The 19885-nt window shown below is 42.3% G+C and overlaps 1 protein-coding gene across 1 annotated transcript; it reads right to left on the reverse strand.

Annotated features, from left to right (window-relative positions):
- Positions 1 to 371: 371 nt before the first annotated feature.
- On the reverse strand, positions 372 to 18035 carry chrnb5a (cholinergic receptor, nicotinic, beta 5a). The gene is made up of 8 exons (XM_039814100.1): positions 17031 to 18035; positions 12180 to 12325; positions 8150 to 8194; positions 7916 to 8025; positions 6318 to 6844; positions 4099 to 4589; positions 2217 to 2362; positions 372 to 1386 (listed from the first exon to the last, which is right to left on the reverse strand). Exons 1-8 carry the CDS (start codon positions 17074 to 17076, stop codon positions 1371 to 1373), a joined length of 1527 nt encoding a protein of 508 aa, XP_039670034.1. The 5' UTR covers positions 17077 to 18035; the 3' UTR covers positions 372 to 1370.
- Positions 18036 to 19885: the final 1850 nt, after the last annotated feature.

A 19885-nucleotide genomic window follows, 5' to 3' on the forward strand; every position in this document is an offset into this window, starting at 1 on the left:
CAACACATGATGAAAACAAGTGTGAGAAAGGTTCAAAATGTATTTGAGGTCATCAAGATAAAACACGTCACAAATGAAACATTAGTGTCATTATACCAACTTTTGAAAAGTATAAAAATACTTATACCACCTTCTGCCAATCCTTTCTGCCCCTTCTGAGTACTGAACACCTGCTTTTATCCTACACTGTCAGGCCTCAGCCGAGTCTTTCAACAATGTCAGTTATCCCCATCCACAAAAGCAAAACAATTATAATAATTTCTCCCCTCCTCTCTCTTACTGAGAGAGTGGATCAACTATATTTTCCCTGACTGGTATTGTCCTTTAAGTAAAGAAACAAGATGTGAGAAAGAAACTGGGGAACAAACACATAAAATACAGAGCTTTTTATTTAACATGTAATAGAATACAGTCAGTGTCATATTTACGCTTAGTACTGTATGTAACCCGGTGCTGCTACAAGTGTGATGTGATATAGCACACAAAGGGAGAAAATAGGAGAATAACCAAGCAAGTGAGAGAAAGACAGGAAGAGAAAGCAAGAGGAGAATACACATTCTTCAAAATAAGACAATGCGTTAACAATTACAACACCACTTGGGAGGTGGAGGCTGGAAAATGAGGCACAAAGCTCTGAAGCAGAACATGAAAAGGACAGAGCGAGAGAGATGATGCATTCATATTTTTCTGAAGAGAAAAGGTGGATAGGACAAATTGTCCTCACGATGTTACAATAAAGCTTGTATTGTGAACGAAGAAATGATGGTCCATTGGGAAAATTGTCTTATTTGCAGAGGAGAAAAGAAAGACCTTATGGTCTTATAGGAGTTGTTATGTGTAATGAACCTTTGCACCTTCATTTCACATTGAGTCTGTAAAGAACTCCACCAGCAGCACAGACAGTCTAAAATAAAACAAAGACAACAGATGACCAGTATTTTTTACCAGCTTTGTCATTTGTGGTTGTTCTATACATTTGGAAAATAAAAGCTGGGTAAAATAGCCTGAAACTGTCATGTATGTTGTGTCAGAAACTGCACGGGCACTACCTTGGCTCCTTGACAACCTTGTTCTTGTTGCACACTTTTTGAGTTATAAAAAGTATATCAAGATTGCCATGCCTGTGATAAAGGCGGAGCTTGGATGGAGGCATAGTCCATCAGAAATATAAGCCATGCAGTTCAAAAAGAAAAGTGTCCCAGTATGATTGTGTTTGTTTGAGGTCCACTGCTGCAAACACAACCAATGTAGCTGGCTGCATTGGTTATGCTGGATATGTATCAGATCCAACGAGCAAAGACAGATCAGAGCCAGACCTGGTGCAGCCTTTCGGTTATAGCTGCTACATTTAAAGTTCATGTCCACACATCCTAGAAATCTCTATACCTAGCAAAAGAAAAACACAAAATAGTGAATAGAAACGAAGACAAATTGTATTCTGCAAAAATCACCTGGTGCGTGAATGCTTAGTTTTATGTTTCTGGCAGCAGCCGGTTTGTTTGAAGTGAAGAGAAATGTTTAAGTAGTTAGCATGAACACAAAAGACTACTATTAATAGGATTGGCAATAGTTTAGACATTATCACTTCTGATTTGCATATTGATTCTGGTCCTCATCAATTCTTGCAATTGTTAATCAATCAATAGCAAATTGAAAGAGCGAGAAAACAAACTGAAAAATGTCAAAGCAATAATCAATTTTTTTTTTTTTATCTGATTTAGGCTGCCATAATGTCATTTATCATAAATGACAAGATATTTTATGTGTCTACTGTAATGTATCTCAACCAAGTGGCCATTAATCTGCATCAACAACAGACAGTTGCAATTGTACAGGTTGATAACATGCCATTATCTCATCCACTCTGAAGCTTTAATAAACCCTAATGGAGTACAGATCCAGTTTAGAAAGATGTGAAACACTTTCACATTCAAAGCTTTCCACTCACCAGTATGGCTTTTATTGTGAAGCAGCTGCAGCTTCATGTCACAAACAAATAAGGCATACTACTAGTAAAACTGCTTGAATACAAAGTGACTTGACATGTCAAATGCAATACAAATTTTGAGCCTCTTTGTGCAGAAGCATGGGGTCAAGTCATTCAACGGGTATACAGAAAACAGTATGCTTCACTTATATTTTGGACATTTAAATGACAGTCTTTGCCAAGTTAAGAGATGTTTTGTGATGGATTTTATTATGTGTATGTGACTCACTCTGTGTCATCAGCAGTGGGTGTGTTATAGCTTTGGAACAGCGGCTGCATGAAGAGCCCCAGAGTTCCCACCACACACACCAAGATGAAGATCCACAGGAACAGACGGTCTATCACCATGGCTACGTACTTCCAGTCTTCTATGATCTGGAACAAAACCAACAACTTCAGATTATTACAGGTTGTTACGACAGATCAAAGCATCACTATAAAGTATGTGCGTGTAGAGCTCTAAAGGTTTCTGTACTCATAATCCACCTATTTTTACAACTGATCATTTGCTAGACCCCTCCCCCTAACAGTGACTGTGCAATGGTAGCTTAGCAACTGGAAATAGGTAAACAGCTTACCACCAACAGTAGTAAATTACTTCCAAGGCCACAGAGCACATCAATAACCAACTACATTAGTTTGTGGGGTTATTACGTAAAATAAAAAGACCCATTTAAGACGAGCACATCCACTGTGTAGCATTTCAGCACTGTTTGAAAGCAGGTTGAGAATTAATCCAAACTAACCCTTTAAAAATCCCAAAGTCACACAATAACACAAACTAACTAGTCTATATCCTTGACATTCAACTTCCGGGATTGCTCCCGTGCAGTTTCCTTCCTCTTTCTTTGTGTTGGAATTTTAAATTCGGTGGATTTCTGAGGACTATGGTTACCTGCTCCTCAGATCTCTGCAGGGTAAATCCAGACAGCAATCTGAGTTTTCTCTTGCACGACTATTTTGCTGCAGCTATGTGCGGAGTTTAGCACCGGCCGTTCTGATTGGTTTAAAGAAATGCCATTAAACCAGAGCACGTTTTTCTCCCATCCCCGAATGCTATGTGGAGTAGCCAGACCCTCCTTCGGCGCGTTTTGGAGTAGGGTCTGGCAAAGCGAGACTACAAACTAACTAACCGAACACGGCAGCGGTAGAACAGCAAACCTGTGAGATAAAATTACTGTTTTTGTAAAAGGAGCCTGGTGGCTTTGAAGAGAGCAATATAATGGCGTCAGTTCCTGGCCGGAAAGAGCTGTCTGACGGCAAGGTAAAGTGGTGAAAATATTCTAAATGGTGTACACTTAGGTGGGCCTTTTTTTAGGTGGCTTAAATATGTTTTGCTGCTGCCCCCATCAACAGCTGTACATTGCTTACCATCCGTGTCGATACTCCTGTCTGGTTCCCCAATGTGCTGACTGCCATCTACTGTAGCTATTACACTGACTCTGGATAAGTACCTCATACAACTCCCTTTCAAAGAATCCGGACTATGCCTTTAACACCATTGGGTTCTTGTTTAAATACAAGACGGCTATAGACAATAAAGTCAACCGGAGACGTTTTTAACCAACTAAATGAGCAATCTTATTAAGATGCAGTATTGTATTCCCTGCTGCAGTGTCTATGGAGCTTTTCGGATGCATATCAGGTCATAATTTTAAAAGCACTGCAGCCGAAAGGAAGAGAGGCAACTTGATGAAGAATTTGCCATGAGCAATTACAGCTGCAAAACTTGTTTGTGATATGTATTAAGTGTGCGAGTTTGGTAAAAGTTTAAAAACCCAAAGCCACAAATCTGGGGCTAGGGTTAGTCAGTCAGTTTGTGTTTGTATGAGTGTGTGCATGGTTTTCTGAGGTTTTCATAAACGAATATAGATGATTGGCAGGGTGTAATAATGTCACAGAAGGACAAAAGCAAATACTAAAAGATTTAAGACATGTTCCGTGTCTTATCTAGTTCTGATAACCTCTCCATAATCTGCTTTTGTAGGTCTTTTCTTCCCCCATTCTTTCCAATAATATATTCTGTCTTCCCTTTCTTTCATCCTTTGATCCTATCTCTTCCTGCTCTTCATCACTTATTTATTTTTTTAACCACGGCTTTATGTCCTCACCCTATCATCATGATCTTCTGTCTTCATGTGTTCTGCGATGTATCTCACTCCATCCACTGCCTCCTCCACATCCGCATCCCACTGAACAGGCAAAGACCTCCGGAGGTCTGACAACCCACCACCCCCATCCGGGATGTCGTCATCCTTCCAGCAGAACTTGTGCGCCAAGTCCTCGTTCACGTAGATAGAGTCGGCATCTGTTCGGATCCCACCGAGTCTGATGTTGGAGTACTGCTTCTTTTCTGTGCCACTCTGGGAATTGTTCTTCTTGACGCCACTCTGGTTGGCATACTTCCTGCGGAGTTTATCACGAGTGTTGAAAGAGCCTGGACGCCTCATGAAGAGGAAGGTGGGGAGGCGGACTAAGAAGAAGTGTTTGACCCAGTCCGGCATGTGGTGGGTGGATGGGGAGCGGTGGTGCACATTGAGGTTACAGACGGAGGTCACAATGGAGAAAGTGACCAGCACCATGGTGAACATCAAGTATTTACCTTAGAGAAAGAAAAGACAAGATGCCATCAAGAACAAATACATATTTCTGCTTGCACTTGTTTCTAGGTAATCAATAATGAGTCTCAAATACAGTAATTACTGGCTGCATGTCCAACATGGACAAATAAGTCTCTAATAAAGGCACCGCATGGCTCACATTTTTCAGGACGTACATTTCCACATCACTAACTCCATCAGTACAACAGAATCATGTCGCAGTCACCTATTTGCTGCTCTGCAGTTCAAATTTTAACAGAAATACTATTTTCATGTACTGAGCAATTCCAAAGGCCCATATGTGAAATCACATGCAAAAAACCTTGGTGTCATATTTGACAAACAATTCAGTCAAAAACCATTTCCAAACTCAACTCATCCAGACAGGACTATTGCAACGTCTATATTCAGACCTTCCCCAGTCCATTCTACAAATGGTACAAAATGCAGCTGCAAGGATGTTGACTGGCACTAAAAAGTGTGAGCACATCACCCCAGCGCTAGTCTCTCTTCATTGGCTCCGTGTTCACTTTAGAATCCAATTTAAGACCCTGCTGATCGCCTTCGAGGCTTTAAATGGTCAGGCCCCGTCTTATATCACAGATCTTATTTACTGGCAATCAGCCCCAAGGTCTCTTAGATCTGACGACAAATCTCTCCTGTGTGTCCCACGATCACAACCAAAACCAAAAGGTGACAGAGCCTTAGCAGATGCTGCTCCACAACTCTGAAACCAGCTAGATATCAGATGTGCTCCCTCAGTTTCTGTTTTTAAATTCAGGCTAAAGACACATTTTTATTCATTGGCCTTTTAGCCCATTAATCCCTCAATGTGCTATCATGTCTATAATTCTGTATTTGTGAAGTGGTGCCTGTTGTTGCCGTTGGTATGTTCTGTTTATGTTTTCTTTCTGCTTTTTTCCATTTTTCCATTATAACGTTCTTTTATACTATTATATATGTTGTACAGAACTTTGGTTGGCATAAACTGTGTTTAAATGTTTTAAAAAATAAATAAATCAACTTGACTTACTTTGCTGTTCTTTTGTTTGCTATTAAGTTGGTATTAAGTTATTAGTCAGCAATTCCTGCACATTTTTCATATTAAGCCTACGAGGAAAACAAGGGATTATGCCCCTTTAGGTTTTTAATTTGAGTTTGCACAAACCAGCATAGCACTTTGACAGGGTTCTGTTTCCGCCAAACCTTAGAATTTTTTCCACCGAACCGAACCCTACGCTTGCGCTACGCTGGTCAACGTAATGACGCCGCCGTTGATTACGGGAAGGTGTTTACGTAGATGGAGCGTTCAATGCAGTAGACTGTGAGAAAGTGAAAATGGAACTGGTGAGCAGAAAAAGTGTTGTTTAGCAGTACTTTCAGTCAAAAGAAGGCCATTCAAGTCCAGCTACGTGTTCAATTTGCAATGCCGATTTGTCTCGTGGTGGCGAGGACCCTAAACTATACACAACATCGCCGCTTTTAAAACATTCGCGTATGAAACATCCGAAAGAATATGAGTTGTGCGTGAAGGAATCTACAGACAGCAGCCAAAATGCAGCAACGTCAGGTACGGCAAAGGAAGGCCAGTCACAGCTAAAAACTGGGAGTAGAATTCGGTATTCAGTTTCGGATTCGGCAGAATCTTAACCAGTGGATTCGGTATTCGGCCGAACCCCAAAAATCTGGATTCGGTGCATCCCTATTTATAACACATCAATATGACTGACCTATGAGAGGCACTGCGAGAGAGGTGGGTGGCACTATCTTTGATATCAGCAGCAGGAACACAGTGAGCGCCAGCAGCACTGAGATGCACAGCGTCATCTTCTCCCTGCAATCTGACGGCAGGTAGAACACCAGGATAGCCAGCGACGTGATCAGCACGCACGGGATGATCAGATTAATGGTGTAAAACAGGGGTTTCCTCTTGATCACAAAATCATAGGTGATATCCAGGTAGGTAATGTCGTTGGGGTCCTCGTTTTTGCGCGCCGGGAGCGAGACAATGTCCCACTCTCCGCTCGGCGTGAAGTCGTCGCGGCTGGCAAAGTCGCTGGTGAGGATCAGATCCACTTCTGTGTGGTCGTAGGTCCAGGAGCGGAACTTGAGAGTGCAGTTCTGCTGGTCGAAGGGGAAGTTCTGCACCTCGATGGCGCAGGCCGACTTGTAGATGGCCGGGGGAAGCCAGAAGATGTCTCCTGTGTTGGAGACCACAGCGTTGCAGTAGAAGGAAACCTCGTACACGCCATCAGCACTGTAAAAGGTTGTGAGTGACATATAAGATTAGAGAGAGTACAGATTCACAGAGTATAATTACATTAAACACTTGAATAAGACATATTTGAAGTCGGCTAACGTTTGAGGCAGCACTGTAGGCCTTTTTTCCCCTTCATTGCAATGATAATAATCAGACAAACCCAAACTCTCCCTGATGATTGTCTGAAGTGATAATAAAAGCAGACATTGTGGTGCTTTTTTAAATTTGAGAGATGGCCTGTTTGCACGGTTAGGCGAATGTACTTTGTGTATGTGTTCAGTGATGTATCTGTCCGATCGTATTTGCTGTAGATGGATGGTTAAATAATGTCACACGATCGGTCATACTGCAGGTTCTTATTTGCAAGTGCGCTGATTGCGTGCCAGTCTCCCATAGGCTATGCCTGGCATTTATTCAGTTGATTGCTCTTGTAAGCGCGCCAGATTGGTGCCAATTATTGTCATGTCTGCATTGTAATGCACAACTTTGCCTCTCCTTGTTATAAAACAACGTGCATCCAAACAACTTTAGCCAATGCAACCTCCTATGTCAGTGTTGCTTTACGAATACTATAGCATATCGGATTATCAAAAAAGTGTGTGCGTGTTGTCATGTAGGCTATAGACTGATTGTCTTGGCTTGCATCCATGAAATATTGTAATGTTATAGGCCTATTGCACATTGAGAAAATTTAGATTGGTATTGCGCAACAATCGGGAGATGGGGACCCCGCCCCCCGAATATTGACGGGTATTTCGCACACTGTTAAGCACTTACTAACCGGAAGAGAGAATGCAGAAAATGATAATTACAAAATCCCCATAGAAAAAAAACAGGCTTATTTTAGCAGCAGATTTTCTGCTTCAAACGACAATAATGGTGGAAAATATCTTAATTCTGTAGAAAAAGATACTGTACCTCTATTAATACCATACTGTAATCGATTAATGTTAATGCCGTTTTTTTTTCATTATACTGACTTAAAAACAGCATAATAGAACCAGATCCTCTAACTCAAATACAGACAAACTGGTCTTCTTTTTGGTAGAATGACATGCACATACTTACTTGTTATAGAGCACTATATCAGGAAGCCAGATGTGTTTGGATGGTATTCGTAGCTTCTTGATGCCTTCATACTTCTCTGGGTCCCATCTCAGTCTGTAGTCATTCCACTCCTGCAGAGAGAGCGTTTATGAACTGACAAACACAAACACACATACCTGGCGTAATGTACTGTGTATTGTACTGTACTGTACTGTACTGTATGTGCACTGGGCAGTTAGAAAGATTGCATTGTACCTGAAACAGCCACACATTGGTCGTCATTATCTGTTCTCTCTCATTCTGTAAGAAAACAACAATCAGCTTGTGATACAATGAGCATCATGTCCATAAGATTTGACTTTACAATATAAATGGCTGAATTATTAAAATGCTGTCCACTGGCAGGGCTTTTAGCACGATAAAAGTCCAAGCCAAAATGTCAAAGCACACCTTCAGGGAGTGGACACAATAACATAACCATTTTGAGGCAAAATAACATCCCTTCCAACACCTTCACAAATGTCACAAAGTTAGACTTAATACAGAGCCGAGTTGTGTTTTATTGTGCAGGAGTTTTAGAGTGCAGAGCGTCCACCCAGAGTAAATATGTGTGGTCATAAGTTAGAGAATATAACACATTATAAATTGTAATATTTAGAATAATTTAAGATGGCAAATATGTAGGATTAAATGTCACACAAGGCATGTGAGATGGGATATGGCTATGACAGGAAGCTAAAGCATCGCATCATTGAAATCAATGGGGGGGCAATGCTGACGTGACTGCACTATTAGATATACTTTCTTTGAACAAAGAAATGTCCAAAATGATCCATCCGTCCATTTTCTAAGTTGCTTATCCTATTCAGGTTTGCAGGAGGGCTGCGGCCTATCCCAGAATGCATTGGGTGTGAGGTGATGTACATCAGTCACAAGGCTAACTCAAAGAGACAGACAAACCGAGTCAGACTCATTCACACCTACAGGCAATTTGAAGTTGCCAGTTCACCTAACCTGCATTATCATAACCTTTGTTTTAACACATATTACATAATGTAATATGTATTCAATGCTGTTATACTTATGTAGCTATATTGTTTGAGTTTCATTTAAGGGAAACTGTACTGAAGCAGTAATAAAGTCTGATGTATGTGTATGAGGCATTGTTGTTATTAGTAAAACCTGTTTTTTTTTTCCCCTATATGAAAAGGGCCTATCGAGTGGAGCAATGGGTGGATTAACGTGATGTGACTCTTTGAACTAAAATCAACTCGTATGGTCAGGATGTCCCGACCTAATGGAGATGTCAAACAGTTGGTTCACATCCACACTGGTGAGAAGAGCACTAATCAGGCTACATAAATTAAAACACCTGTGTGGGGGAGGGGCGCTGTGGGCCTCCAGGGATTTTACAATGCAGCTTGCCCCTCATGACTTTTAAAAACAAGCATACCGGTGATGTGTCTGTAGGCCGCGACCATGACCCCACATTTAAAACACAAAGCATGAAATGTTACTACATGTTGTTTGTTATGAGCCATGATGTGCAAGAATTGCTAGAAGCTTTAAAAGATATGAATCCAAGTTCCCAGGTCAGATTCATGATAATTGTCACGTACGGAAGGAGCAGGAGTCAGACTGGAGTTAGTGCAGTGAGCTTTATTCACAACGATCCAACAGAAAGTAGTGTGAACAGGCAGAATACCGGCAGGAGACGAGGTAATGCTCAGAGCAGCAGCAGACAACAGGATGCCAACAACAGGTAAAGTACTGAGAATAAACTAGAAATATGAGAGCAAGTCAGAGTGTCGTGAACAAACGTAAGACTCGAACCAAGAGTGAGTGTGCCTGTGCTGCTTAAGAAGGTGGTTACTGATGAGATGCAGGTGGTGAACTGATGATGAGGCGTAATGCAGTGCAGGTGCGTGTAATCAGTAGTGAACTGCTGAGAGGAGTGAGTGCTAGGGACAGTGAATGGGAAACACAAACTGAAAGTCCATGAAAACCTAGAAAGTCCATGAAAACTAACTGAAAAGTCCATGTAAACCTGACATACCCCCCCCCCACAAGGCGCGACCCGCGCCGTAGAAAGCAAAACACGGGAGGGAGGGCGGGCAGCCTGGAGTCCGGGACAGGGCGAATGTGGACGGACTCCAGGCTGTCCCAAGACCTGGACAGAGCTGGCCGGAGGCGTGGCAACGGCGGAGCTGGCTGACCCTCGGGCGGCCATGGCGGAGCTGGCCCCTCTGGCGGCCATGGCGGTCCAGGGGACCGTGTCGGTGGGCCCTCCACGGTCCCCTTCGGAGGCGTACTGCCCCCAAAACTTTCTTAGGGAGGCTCCCCGGGATAACGTCCAGGACAGGCAATGAGGGCTTCGAGCCGGGCTGTACCGGCGATGAGGGCTTAGGAAGGATTCTAGCCAGCTGGGGCTCAGGAAAGATGCTAGCTAGCTGGTATCAGGGAGGATGCTAGCTAGCCCGGGCTCAGGGGAGATGCCAGCTAGCTTAGACTCAGGGGGGCCGCTGCACGGCCAGGACTCTAGGAACTCGGGGACACTAAAGAGCTCGGGGACACTAAAGAGCTCAAGGACACTAGGTAGCTCTGGGACACAAGAAGGCTTGGGGACACTGGAGAGCTTGGGGACACTAGGTAGCTCTGGGACATAAGGCTTGGGGACACTGGAGTCAAGGGAACTGCTAACTAGCTGGGACTCAGGAAAGCTGCTAGCTAGCTGGGACTCAGGAAAGCTGCTAGCTAGCTGGGACTCAGGAAAGCTGCTAGCAGCCAACGAGGTAACAGGAACCAGCAACTCTTCCGACAGGGTATCAGGAGCAGAGGTAGGATGGTCTGCCAACAAAACCCGGGGCGCAAGAGTCGGCTGGACCGCCGACAAAGTCCCTGGGGCGCCGGAGACCGGCAAAGCCTCTAACTTCTGGTCAACTGGGCAGCAGCTTGCTGGCCCCTTTCGGAGGTGGGCCTGAGATGAGGATTTTGCTGGGTGCTCGCATAGAGCAGTCTTTGCAGGGCAGTTGCGGTGAGCAGTCTCGGCTGGGCAGTCGCTGTGAGCAGTCTCTGGCTTCTGGTCGACTGGGCAGACGGTTGCTGGCTCTTGTCCAACTGGGCTGCTGAATGGCTCCCTGCTGAAGTAGGCCTGAGGTGAGGACTTTGGCACAGAATCGGCTGGTTCTGGATCGGCAGGCTCTGGATCGGCAAGGGCTACCGTGAAGGAGGAACCACAAACCCAAAGGGCTCGGTCCAGAAACTCTAAACTGCAGTTTAAGGTCCTCGAGTAGCAGCATCCGAGCAAGTGGGTCATCTAACCCGCTCCAGAACTGATATTTCAAGAAGTCCTCTTCCCAGGCCTCATTCTGATAGTAATCAAGATAAACCGTAACAAAGTCCTCCAGAGTGTCTCCATTCTGGTTGAAGAGATGATCCTCCAGGGCGTCCTCATCCATGTCCATTTTGTAGTGGTCGAGTCTTCTGTCACGTACGGAAGGAGCAGGAGTCAGACTGGAGTTAGTGCAGTGAGCTTTATTCACAACGATCCAACAGAAAGTAGTGTGAACAGGCAGAATACCGGCAGGAGACGAGGTAATGCTCAGAGCAGCAGCAGACAACAGGATGCCAACAACAGGTAAAGAAGTACGGAGAATAAACTAGAAATATGAGAGCAAGTCAGAGTGTCGTGAACAAACGTAAGACTCGAACCAAGAGCGAGTGTGCCTGTGCTGCTTAAGAAGGTGGTTACTGATGAGATGCAGGTGGTGAACTGATGATGAGGCGTAATGCAGTGCAGGTGCGTGTAATCAGTAGTGAACTGCTGAGAGGAGTGAGTGCTGGGGACGGTGAATGGGAAACACAAACTGAAAGTCCATGAAAACCTAGAAAGTCCATGAAAACCAACTGAAAAGTCCATGTAAACCTGACAAATGTATATATATCGTCGCTGTCGGGCAGAAGCCTTGTCTCTCCAAAATGTATGTATTTTTTTTTTCATAAATCAATGCTATTGGTCACCCTTTAAGTCTGTCTGTTGGTTTTACAAATATTTAAACAGCGATGAGGCGATAACATCTGACTTTGGCGAGATGTAATGTTTTCACGTTCGCCTTTTTTCATTTATATATTTTGTTTGTATGCTTAAACGCATTTTGTCACAATCAGGATGTCACCGTTATCAAATAGGTAAAGTAGGGGCCCCAAAGTGAGCCCCAAAGCTTTTCTGATAATCTGTATTTGTGCATGTGTACAAACATGTGTTTTTCTATACAAGCATACTTACTACACTGATGAGCTGCGACAGAGACACCTGTATGGAGATGGTGACCTGTTGGCTCTTATTGACAGCTGGTCTGATCAGTTTGTTGTAGCGCTCTGGACCCAACAGGTAGTTCACCAGCCGCTCCTCTGCATTCTCTGCCCTGCTGCCTACAGACCATTCAGAACACAGAGAGTGGGAAAACATTTTATTTTGAAAGTGCTATACCTTTAAAATCGTACAGGTACACATGCATGTACCTATACATGCTCTGCTTGAAATGAACAAAGCATGTGTCTATGGGTAGTGTAACACTGAATACAAAAATGTCACCACATTATGTGTGCGTGTGTGTGTGTGTTGCAGTTCCATGCGTGATACCCTCTCTATCACAGTATGTTTTCAAGCCAGTGTCAACCATGAATGATGAACAATAAACAAGTTGGCTGTAAATGAAGTAAATTTACCAAAGGGCACTAAGGCGATGCAAGCGTGTGTATGGGTGTGTGTCTTGCAGTCTTGCGCTTTACTGCAGGGTTTTAGAGCCAAAGAACAAACAAAAATCCAGTCATGCATCCTTCCCTGTGAGAGGATCCCTGAAGCTTTTTGTTTCCTCAGCCCTAAATTATTGGTTACGTAAAAGTGATCATATAAATAAGTCAGAAGCGGAATGCTTTTGACCCACTCTCCTGACTTCCACAGTCATTATGTCTACATTGTCAAACAAACTGACAACAGCACAGAGAGCATTTAATATCTGGAATGCTTCACCCCCTCTGTGCCCCGATGAATTGTCTGTTTTTGTAAGATTACACGCAGGGAAGGCTGCATGTTCTTTTACTTTTACAACAGCGACCTGCTGTTTCAAGTTTTCATGTCACTGTGAGCGCCAATGTGTTTAGCTATTTGGAAGCAAGAGAGGCTGGGGAATCTGTACGAAGTTAAGAAAAGAACTTCAGCCTGCAGTTTATTGTAACTTCGTAGGATAAATGACTTGCCATAAATTAAGAACCTGAGTAGTCTATTTGTGTAATAGAGATGTTAAAGTTAAACTGAAGGTTAAGCTAATAGTTAGAGCCCTTAATCACATTCAGATTGTATCTGGAATGGTCTCAATGCAACAGAAAGGCCTGTATTTCCCGTATTAACCCTTGTGTGGTCCTTCGGGTCCCAGTGACCCGAAGGACAACACAAGGATTATGTACTTCCGTTTACTTTGTTGAGAATTGCTCTCTAAACAAGGGTTAATACAGCACCTTAGTTCTTGTTTGTACAGCATTTTGGTCAGCTTAAACTGTGTTTAAATGTGTTCTAGAAATAAACTTTACTTACTTACTTTACAAGAAACAGGGTTTAGAGAGCAATTCTCAACAAAGTAAAGGGAAGTACATAATCCTTGTGTTGGCCTTCGGGTCACTGGGACCCAAAGGACCACACAAGGGTTAAAGGTCCAATGTGTAGGAATTTCTCCCATCTAGTTGAGATCATATATATTAACTCTCTCGCGCCACGCAGTTCAAAGTAAGTATTACAGCTACGGTAGCCTTCATGCTTCAAAAAGCCAGTCTCTTGCTCTTTTCAATATCCTTTTTCTGGGTGAAGAAAAAGACTCTTGTTCCTGAAATTTGGATTTTGAATACGTGTGGTCCTCCATGTTTCCTTCTTCAGACTTGCTGGGGCTGGGAAGCTACGATACCCATTAGCAGCATTAGCAGCACCTGTTAGTTTATCATGTGACAGCGAAAACGCAAAAAGTGGAGCAGTATGTCCTGTATGTCCCTTACCGGCTAACGGATTTCAAGATGGAGCATGAATATGGAACGTCTACCCTAGTTCATGCGAATGCAAATGTAAAATTTCAAGCCAAAAGGAATACTTGGAATTGGTGGTGGTGGTAAATATTCATGAAAAAGGACAAGTTTGTGAACGGGCAACACAGATTTTGATAATGAACAACTAAACACGTTACACACTGGACCTTTTAAGGTGTTGTAACGGTCAGTGTAACGCTTATCAGTTCAATTTTCTAAGCATAAACGGACATTTGGAAAAACAGATAAATGGGTTCAAATATCCAATTTTTCATTTTTTTCCACCTTAATAAATTAAAAAATTGGATCTTTAAACAGTTTTTCACAATTTTCTGTTTTTTATTCAGAGGATCAGAAATTGAGAAAATTACTAAATTGCGTCTGGGCTCCAATTATTCAACACTGCAATGGTATTCTCCTCCTCTACCTTGCGGAATATGCAGGTCATTAACTGCATATGGACCAAAAAAACTGATGACTTTGGGGTCAGAGGTGCTTGCAACTGATGGTTTCGACTGGGGGGCGGGGCGTAGCTAGGCTGAACGAGGGAAAGAATACCATTGCAGTAATGAATAATTGGAGCCCAGATGCAATTTTGTAATTTTCTAAATTTCTGATCCTCTGAATAAAAACAGAAAACTGGAAAAACTGTTTAAAGATCAAATTTTTTTATTTGTCAAGGCGGAAAAAAATTAAAAATTGGATATTGGAACCCATTTTTCTGTTTTTCCAAATGTCCGTTTGTGCTTAGAAAATTGAACTGATAAGCGTTACACTGACCTGTAACGCTTTAGGTTACATAGGCGGAAGTAGGTGGCATGGGATCGGTCCATTTTGTGCAGTAGAAGAGTCAAATGATGCTTTTATGGGAATGTGTACAAATCCTGAAGAAGAAATCCTGGGTTAACAGAGCAAGTTGTTAACCACTTCTCGTGGTACCCATTATGTCTGATGAGGGCTTCAGACTTTGTCGAGCCAGCTAAGGCAAAGAAAGCCGGGCTCTGTCGAACTCGCTTGGTGGTACATCCCTCAGGTCAAGTCTTCAGACCTTCATGGAAATACAAACACTCACAACAACATGGTGGAAGACACCGCAAAGTGCTATGTGCCTTCTCGGTGTATTACATCATTTAAATAATTCAAACCTAGATTTCAGGATATCTTTGCCTTGATGGATGTTACAGATTAATGCTTGACTGTGTTTCCTGTCATACCAGATCTTTGTCTGAGTCCAGTTGTTTTTGTAGAACCGATATGAACATTGATGGCTCAGATTTTTTCCAGCCTACAAGCTAATACAGTTTTGGGGAAAAGACACAAGTCAACACTCTATTAAACATACAATATGTAATTTTCTGCTGCTAGGGGTCTCTCAATCAAAACAATGGATGGTAAACACGGACTTTTGATGACATTGTGAAGGTCAGGTTAGTAAAAGGAAGCTTTTCTTTCAGGACAGTGGTGGAGACATTGAAGTGTTCTTCCTAAAAGACAGGAGACAGAGCTCTCCGGCGGTAGGTATAAAATAGCCTTCTGTAAATTATTCAAAGTGCCCATCTGCTCTTACTTACGACTATTTTAAAAGTATGACCACTACACATCATTTTTTAAACCCTGTCTCTGAGGCAAAGGTTGAGTGTTATTCAAAGACATGCCACATCCTTCCCTTTTGGGACACACAGGGGTCTTCTGAGTTTGTGTCTCTTTCTAAATAAAGTCATAATGGGCTCAGACTGATCATCAAGCTCTACACTAACAATGTAAATCAGATGTTACAGAACACAATTAGGTAAGAAATGTTTTTTTAAGGCAACATGAACTAAACAACACGCACACATTGGAACCTGCCAATGTTGTTTTGCTATAAACAATACGATGACAAAACATAACGCACAGAGAATAGCTATATGAGCTACACTCAGGGCCGTAGCTATTATTAAGAACAGTGAGGTCATGTCCTTCATATTCTAGCCTGAGGACTTGTTTACACTCTACAAATACACCCAAACTACCTTTTGAAATTAATGTTTTTGCAATTGCGCAGTTACTGTTAAGAAATCATGTAAAGGAAATGTAATTTCAATAAAATAAAGTGATTTGGTGGTTTACCACCACATTGACATTCCTGTCATGTAAAGAAGGGTTTGAATAGCATTTAACTATAGGGAGATAGAAATGGTAACATAAATAATTAAATTTAAATAAAAAGAAGACAATTTTACTGCCTTTTTTTTATTTATTTTTTACAAACTAAAGTCAAAGAATTCTAAGAGTGGCCCCAAGCTACACTGATGTAATCAAATGACCCGATTCTGTTCAGATTATCTTCCTGCTTGTTAGAGAATATAAAGGAATACTACAAGTAGGCTACTGCAACATTTTGAAACATGCAGTAGGCTACTTTGAACCGTTGCCTGTTTACTTTGGGTAATGTAAGTACATACAAATCCAATGGCTGATGTATAGGGACGTAGCATGCCAAAAAAAACGCAGCAGTTCGTTCAGTCTGTCTTCTTGGAAGATTTCTCACAGTAAGATTTACTGAATACTGACAGCAAAGAAGCATTTGGGATTTAGCTCAGCATTTGATTAAAAAGGTCAATATCAAATTAGTGCCACCCTTAATGTGACCTGTGCACGATTATCTACCGGACACTGCATCCATTCATTTTTGTGGTAAGTTATCTCTCTTCTGCAGTTCACTCAGACCTAATTAACTCAACGTGTTCTCTCCCTCTGTGTGTGTGTGTGTGTGTGTGTGTGTGTGTGTGTGTGTGTGTGTGTGTGTGTGTGTGTGTGTGTGTGTGTGTGTGTGTGTGTGTGTGTGTGTGTGTGTGTGTGTGTGTGTGTGTGTGTGTGTGAGAGAGTGAGAAAGAGAGAGAGAGACTATTAGTTTTTGTCTTCATGTTTTCAAAATATTTTTGCAGGACGGCAAAGCGATGCGTGCTTCAGCACCGTGGACAGCGTCTTCACTTATGATTATTGTCAACAATGACAATCATCGTCATCTCACTGAAATACACATCCATACTTGGGTCGATTTAAAGAATATGAAAGAACTCACTTGTGAGAGAGAGAATGAAGAGCAGGAGAACAGTGTTGATAGTCATCTCCTTTCCGCTTCCCTGGACACACTTGCTACTTTCTTGTCTTTCTTGTCCTCCAAAAAAAAAGAAGTCCCTTGAATGTGAACAGCGGAAACACACAGTGTTTAAATATTCCGCCGTGATGCAGCAAGTCTTCTTTCTTTACAACTCCCTTCTTCTCTTCTCTGCGCTGGTTGACACACACACACACACACACACACACACACACACTCAAACAAACACACCTCCTCCGGTTGGTCGTTTTTTCTGGAATTTTCAGCAGCGCAAAAAAATATATATATTAAAGAAGAAACTTCTCTAATATAATAAACAGGTCATTTGTTGAACATGTTTATTTGCCACAGACAACATCGTTGCTCTTTTATTTTATAGCCGACTACTATTAGATGAGCTGGGCTGCCCATTGCGCGCCGCTGCCTCAGCACGGGGACATTTAGACCACTCGCGATCCGAATCAAACAGTCCAAATGAGTGTTGTTGTTGTTGTTGTGGTCCAAAAGAAAATCTTCATTTAACTTCTTCTTCTTCTTCTTCTTCTTCTTCTTCTTCTTCTTCTGTGGATAGAACCCACCAGCAGCGCCCACCCGCGTCGCTCTCCTCTGATGGAGCGCAGGCAAGTTCTAGTGCGTTAAGAAATCGGCGCAGAAAGTGCACTCGGGCAGATAAGACGCTTGTTGTCGGCTACATGTGTTACCTCGGGGTAACTTCGTTTAAAGTCCATAAAGAGGACAGGGAGGGATTTTCCATGAGCGTCCGTGTTTTCCTCAGGAGGAGAAGCGGAAGAAGGGAGGGGGGGGAGGAGGTGTGTAAAGCCAGTGCTCCTTGGGCTTCGGACCGGAGTGGAAAAAGACTCGCGTCACGCTCTGAACTGCTGTTCAGCTGCCAGTCTGTGTGGATGGCCTCTGTTCTGCTAGTGGTGCTCTGATAGCCTACTTTAGGCTACATGGATGGCACTAAGTGATCCCAAACTTGAACAACCCTGCAGAGAGCGGGGGAAATCCACACGGCACCACAGCACACGAGGAGTGTAACCGGAAATGTACACCCATCTGATATAGAATGTGTTTGTAGCATATTCTTTAATGATGCCTGTATAGGCGCACGATTACTCAAAGTGAGCTAAGTTTGAATTGTAGCTTACTTGGACCTTAATGCAAATATTAGCAGTTTGGTCACTGTGATATGCTTTGAAATAATAATAAGCAGACGCCGATAGAGTGCCAGCTGTGAGCAGATGTTGTCATGATGAGAGAGGGGAGGGAGTGGAGGATAAGGTGGGAAGAGGATTTCCTTCTATTGTTCAGTGAAATAACACACTTAAAATGGGATAAAAAGAAATACAAACATGTACCTATACAAATATACACAAATGTTATATATACTGCTCCACACTGCCTGCAAAATAAGAATTTTTATTTTTAGAGATAGCTAACTTCTAATAACTATTTGTGTTTTATATATTTTTTTAAAGCAATTGCAGTTACAATTTCTATATATGGCCATTTCAAAACTGCAGGTGAATGTGAAAGCCTTCTAGTGTCAAAGTCAAAAATCTGAGTAAAGTTACAATATGCAAAACACATTTTTGAGCAGAAGGGGGGGCTTTAAAATCACAAAAGAATGTGAGAAGTGGGAATTGCAGTAACCACAGATTTCTTAATTCATTCACCATCAGCAGGCTTTCTGTATCTAATGTCTGAAGAACAACAATTGAAGTTAACTTCTTTAATTGAAAGATGATTTATTTTGAAGCGTAGCAAATGTGGGCTCTGTTAAAAGACACCTCTATAGTGTAGCTATAATGTCTCCTGCTCATCTTACTATCCTACATCATCTGCCTTAGTGCCGCTATACAGAGTACTTAGTTATATTGCATATAGTGTGTGTGGGCTTGCCTATATACTCATTCCAAGAGTGTTTTTAACAGCTGGACCGAGTGCACATGGCTACGATTTTCCATCACACTAAGAGGAGAGTCATGTCGCAGGCCACTCTGCTTCTGAAGTCACAGTGAAAAGAGAGAAAGGCTTGGGTATGAAAGCAATAAAGAGAATTTCTTCTGCGTGTCGCTTATGAATAACCCATTGCATATTCAGTAGCTGACAGTTGCAAGAATTGAGTCCTCTTGGCCAGGGAGATTGGTTGAAAACCGGGATTTTTTGAGACACCTCCGCAAGCAGGATATGAAACAAATAAGAAAACCAAAAGGAAAGATTAAAACATATTTTCATGATTTAATCTAAATCACACACACACACACACACACACACACAATCTCCTAATGCCTTTCCACTCACAAAATCTCCTAAAACAGAATTAATGAACTCAGACAAAGACTGACGAGAGATTTACTCGTGTGCCATTATTGATTGGTTTAGCATGTGAATAAATCCCTCAAAGTCCAGGCCATATAACTAACACATTACTCCTTTACACGGCCCAGTGGACATTTCAATCCGCCATAATGGAAGTGTGTGTCTGCTTCAGTCAAGTTAACTGGCCCGAGCGCGCCACAGTTTACGGCAATTGACAACACCCTCTCCCGCTCTAACTCTCCTGCTCCATCACTACCTTTTCTCTCTCACACAGGCGGCTTCAGGTTGCTAAACAACAGCGGCAAGATGATACCAGACACACACACACACACATATATATATATATATATATATATATATATAGTCTGGACACACTGTGTTTGGTAGGGCCAATATATCAATGTAACACACAGTGGAGGAGTTACTCTGTTAGAGCTCTACTCTTGTTGGTTTTTAATCTTTATTTATCCAGATAAGTTCTGCTGAGTGTGCATGTT

This window comes from Perca fluviatilis, chromosome 1 (genome assembly GCF_010015445.1).
Source record: "Perca fluviatilis chromosome 1, GENO_Pfluv_1.0, whole genome shotgun sequence".
Classification (NCBI taxonomy): Eukaryota; Metazoa; Chordata; class Actinopteri; order Perciformes; family Percidae; genus Perca; species Perca fluviatilis.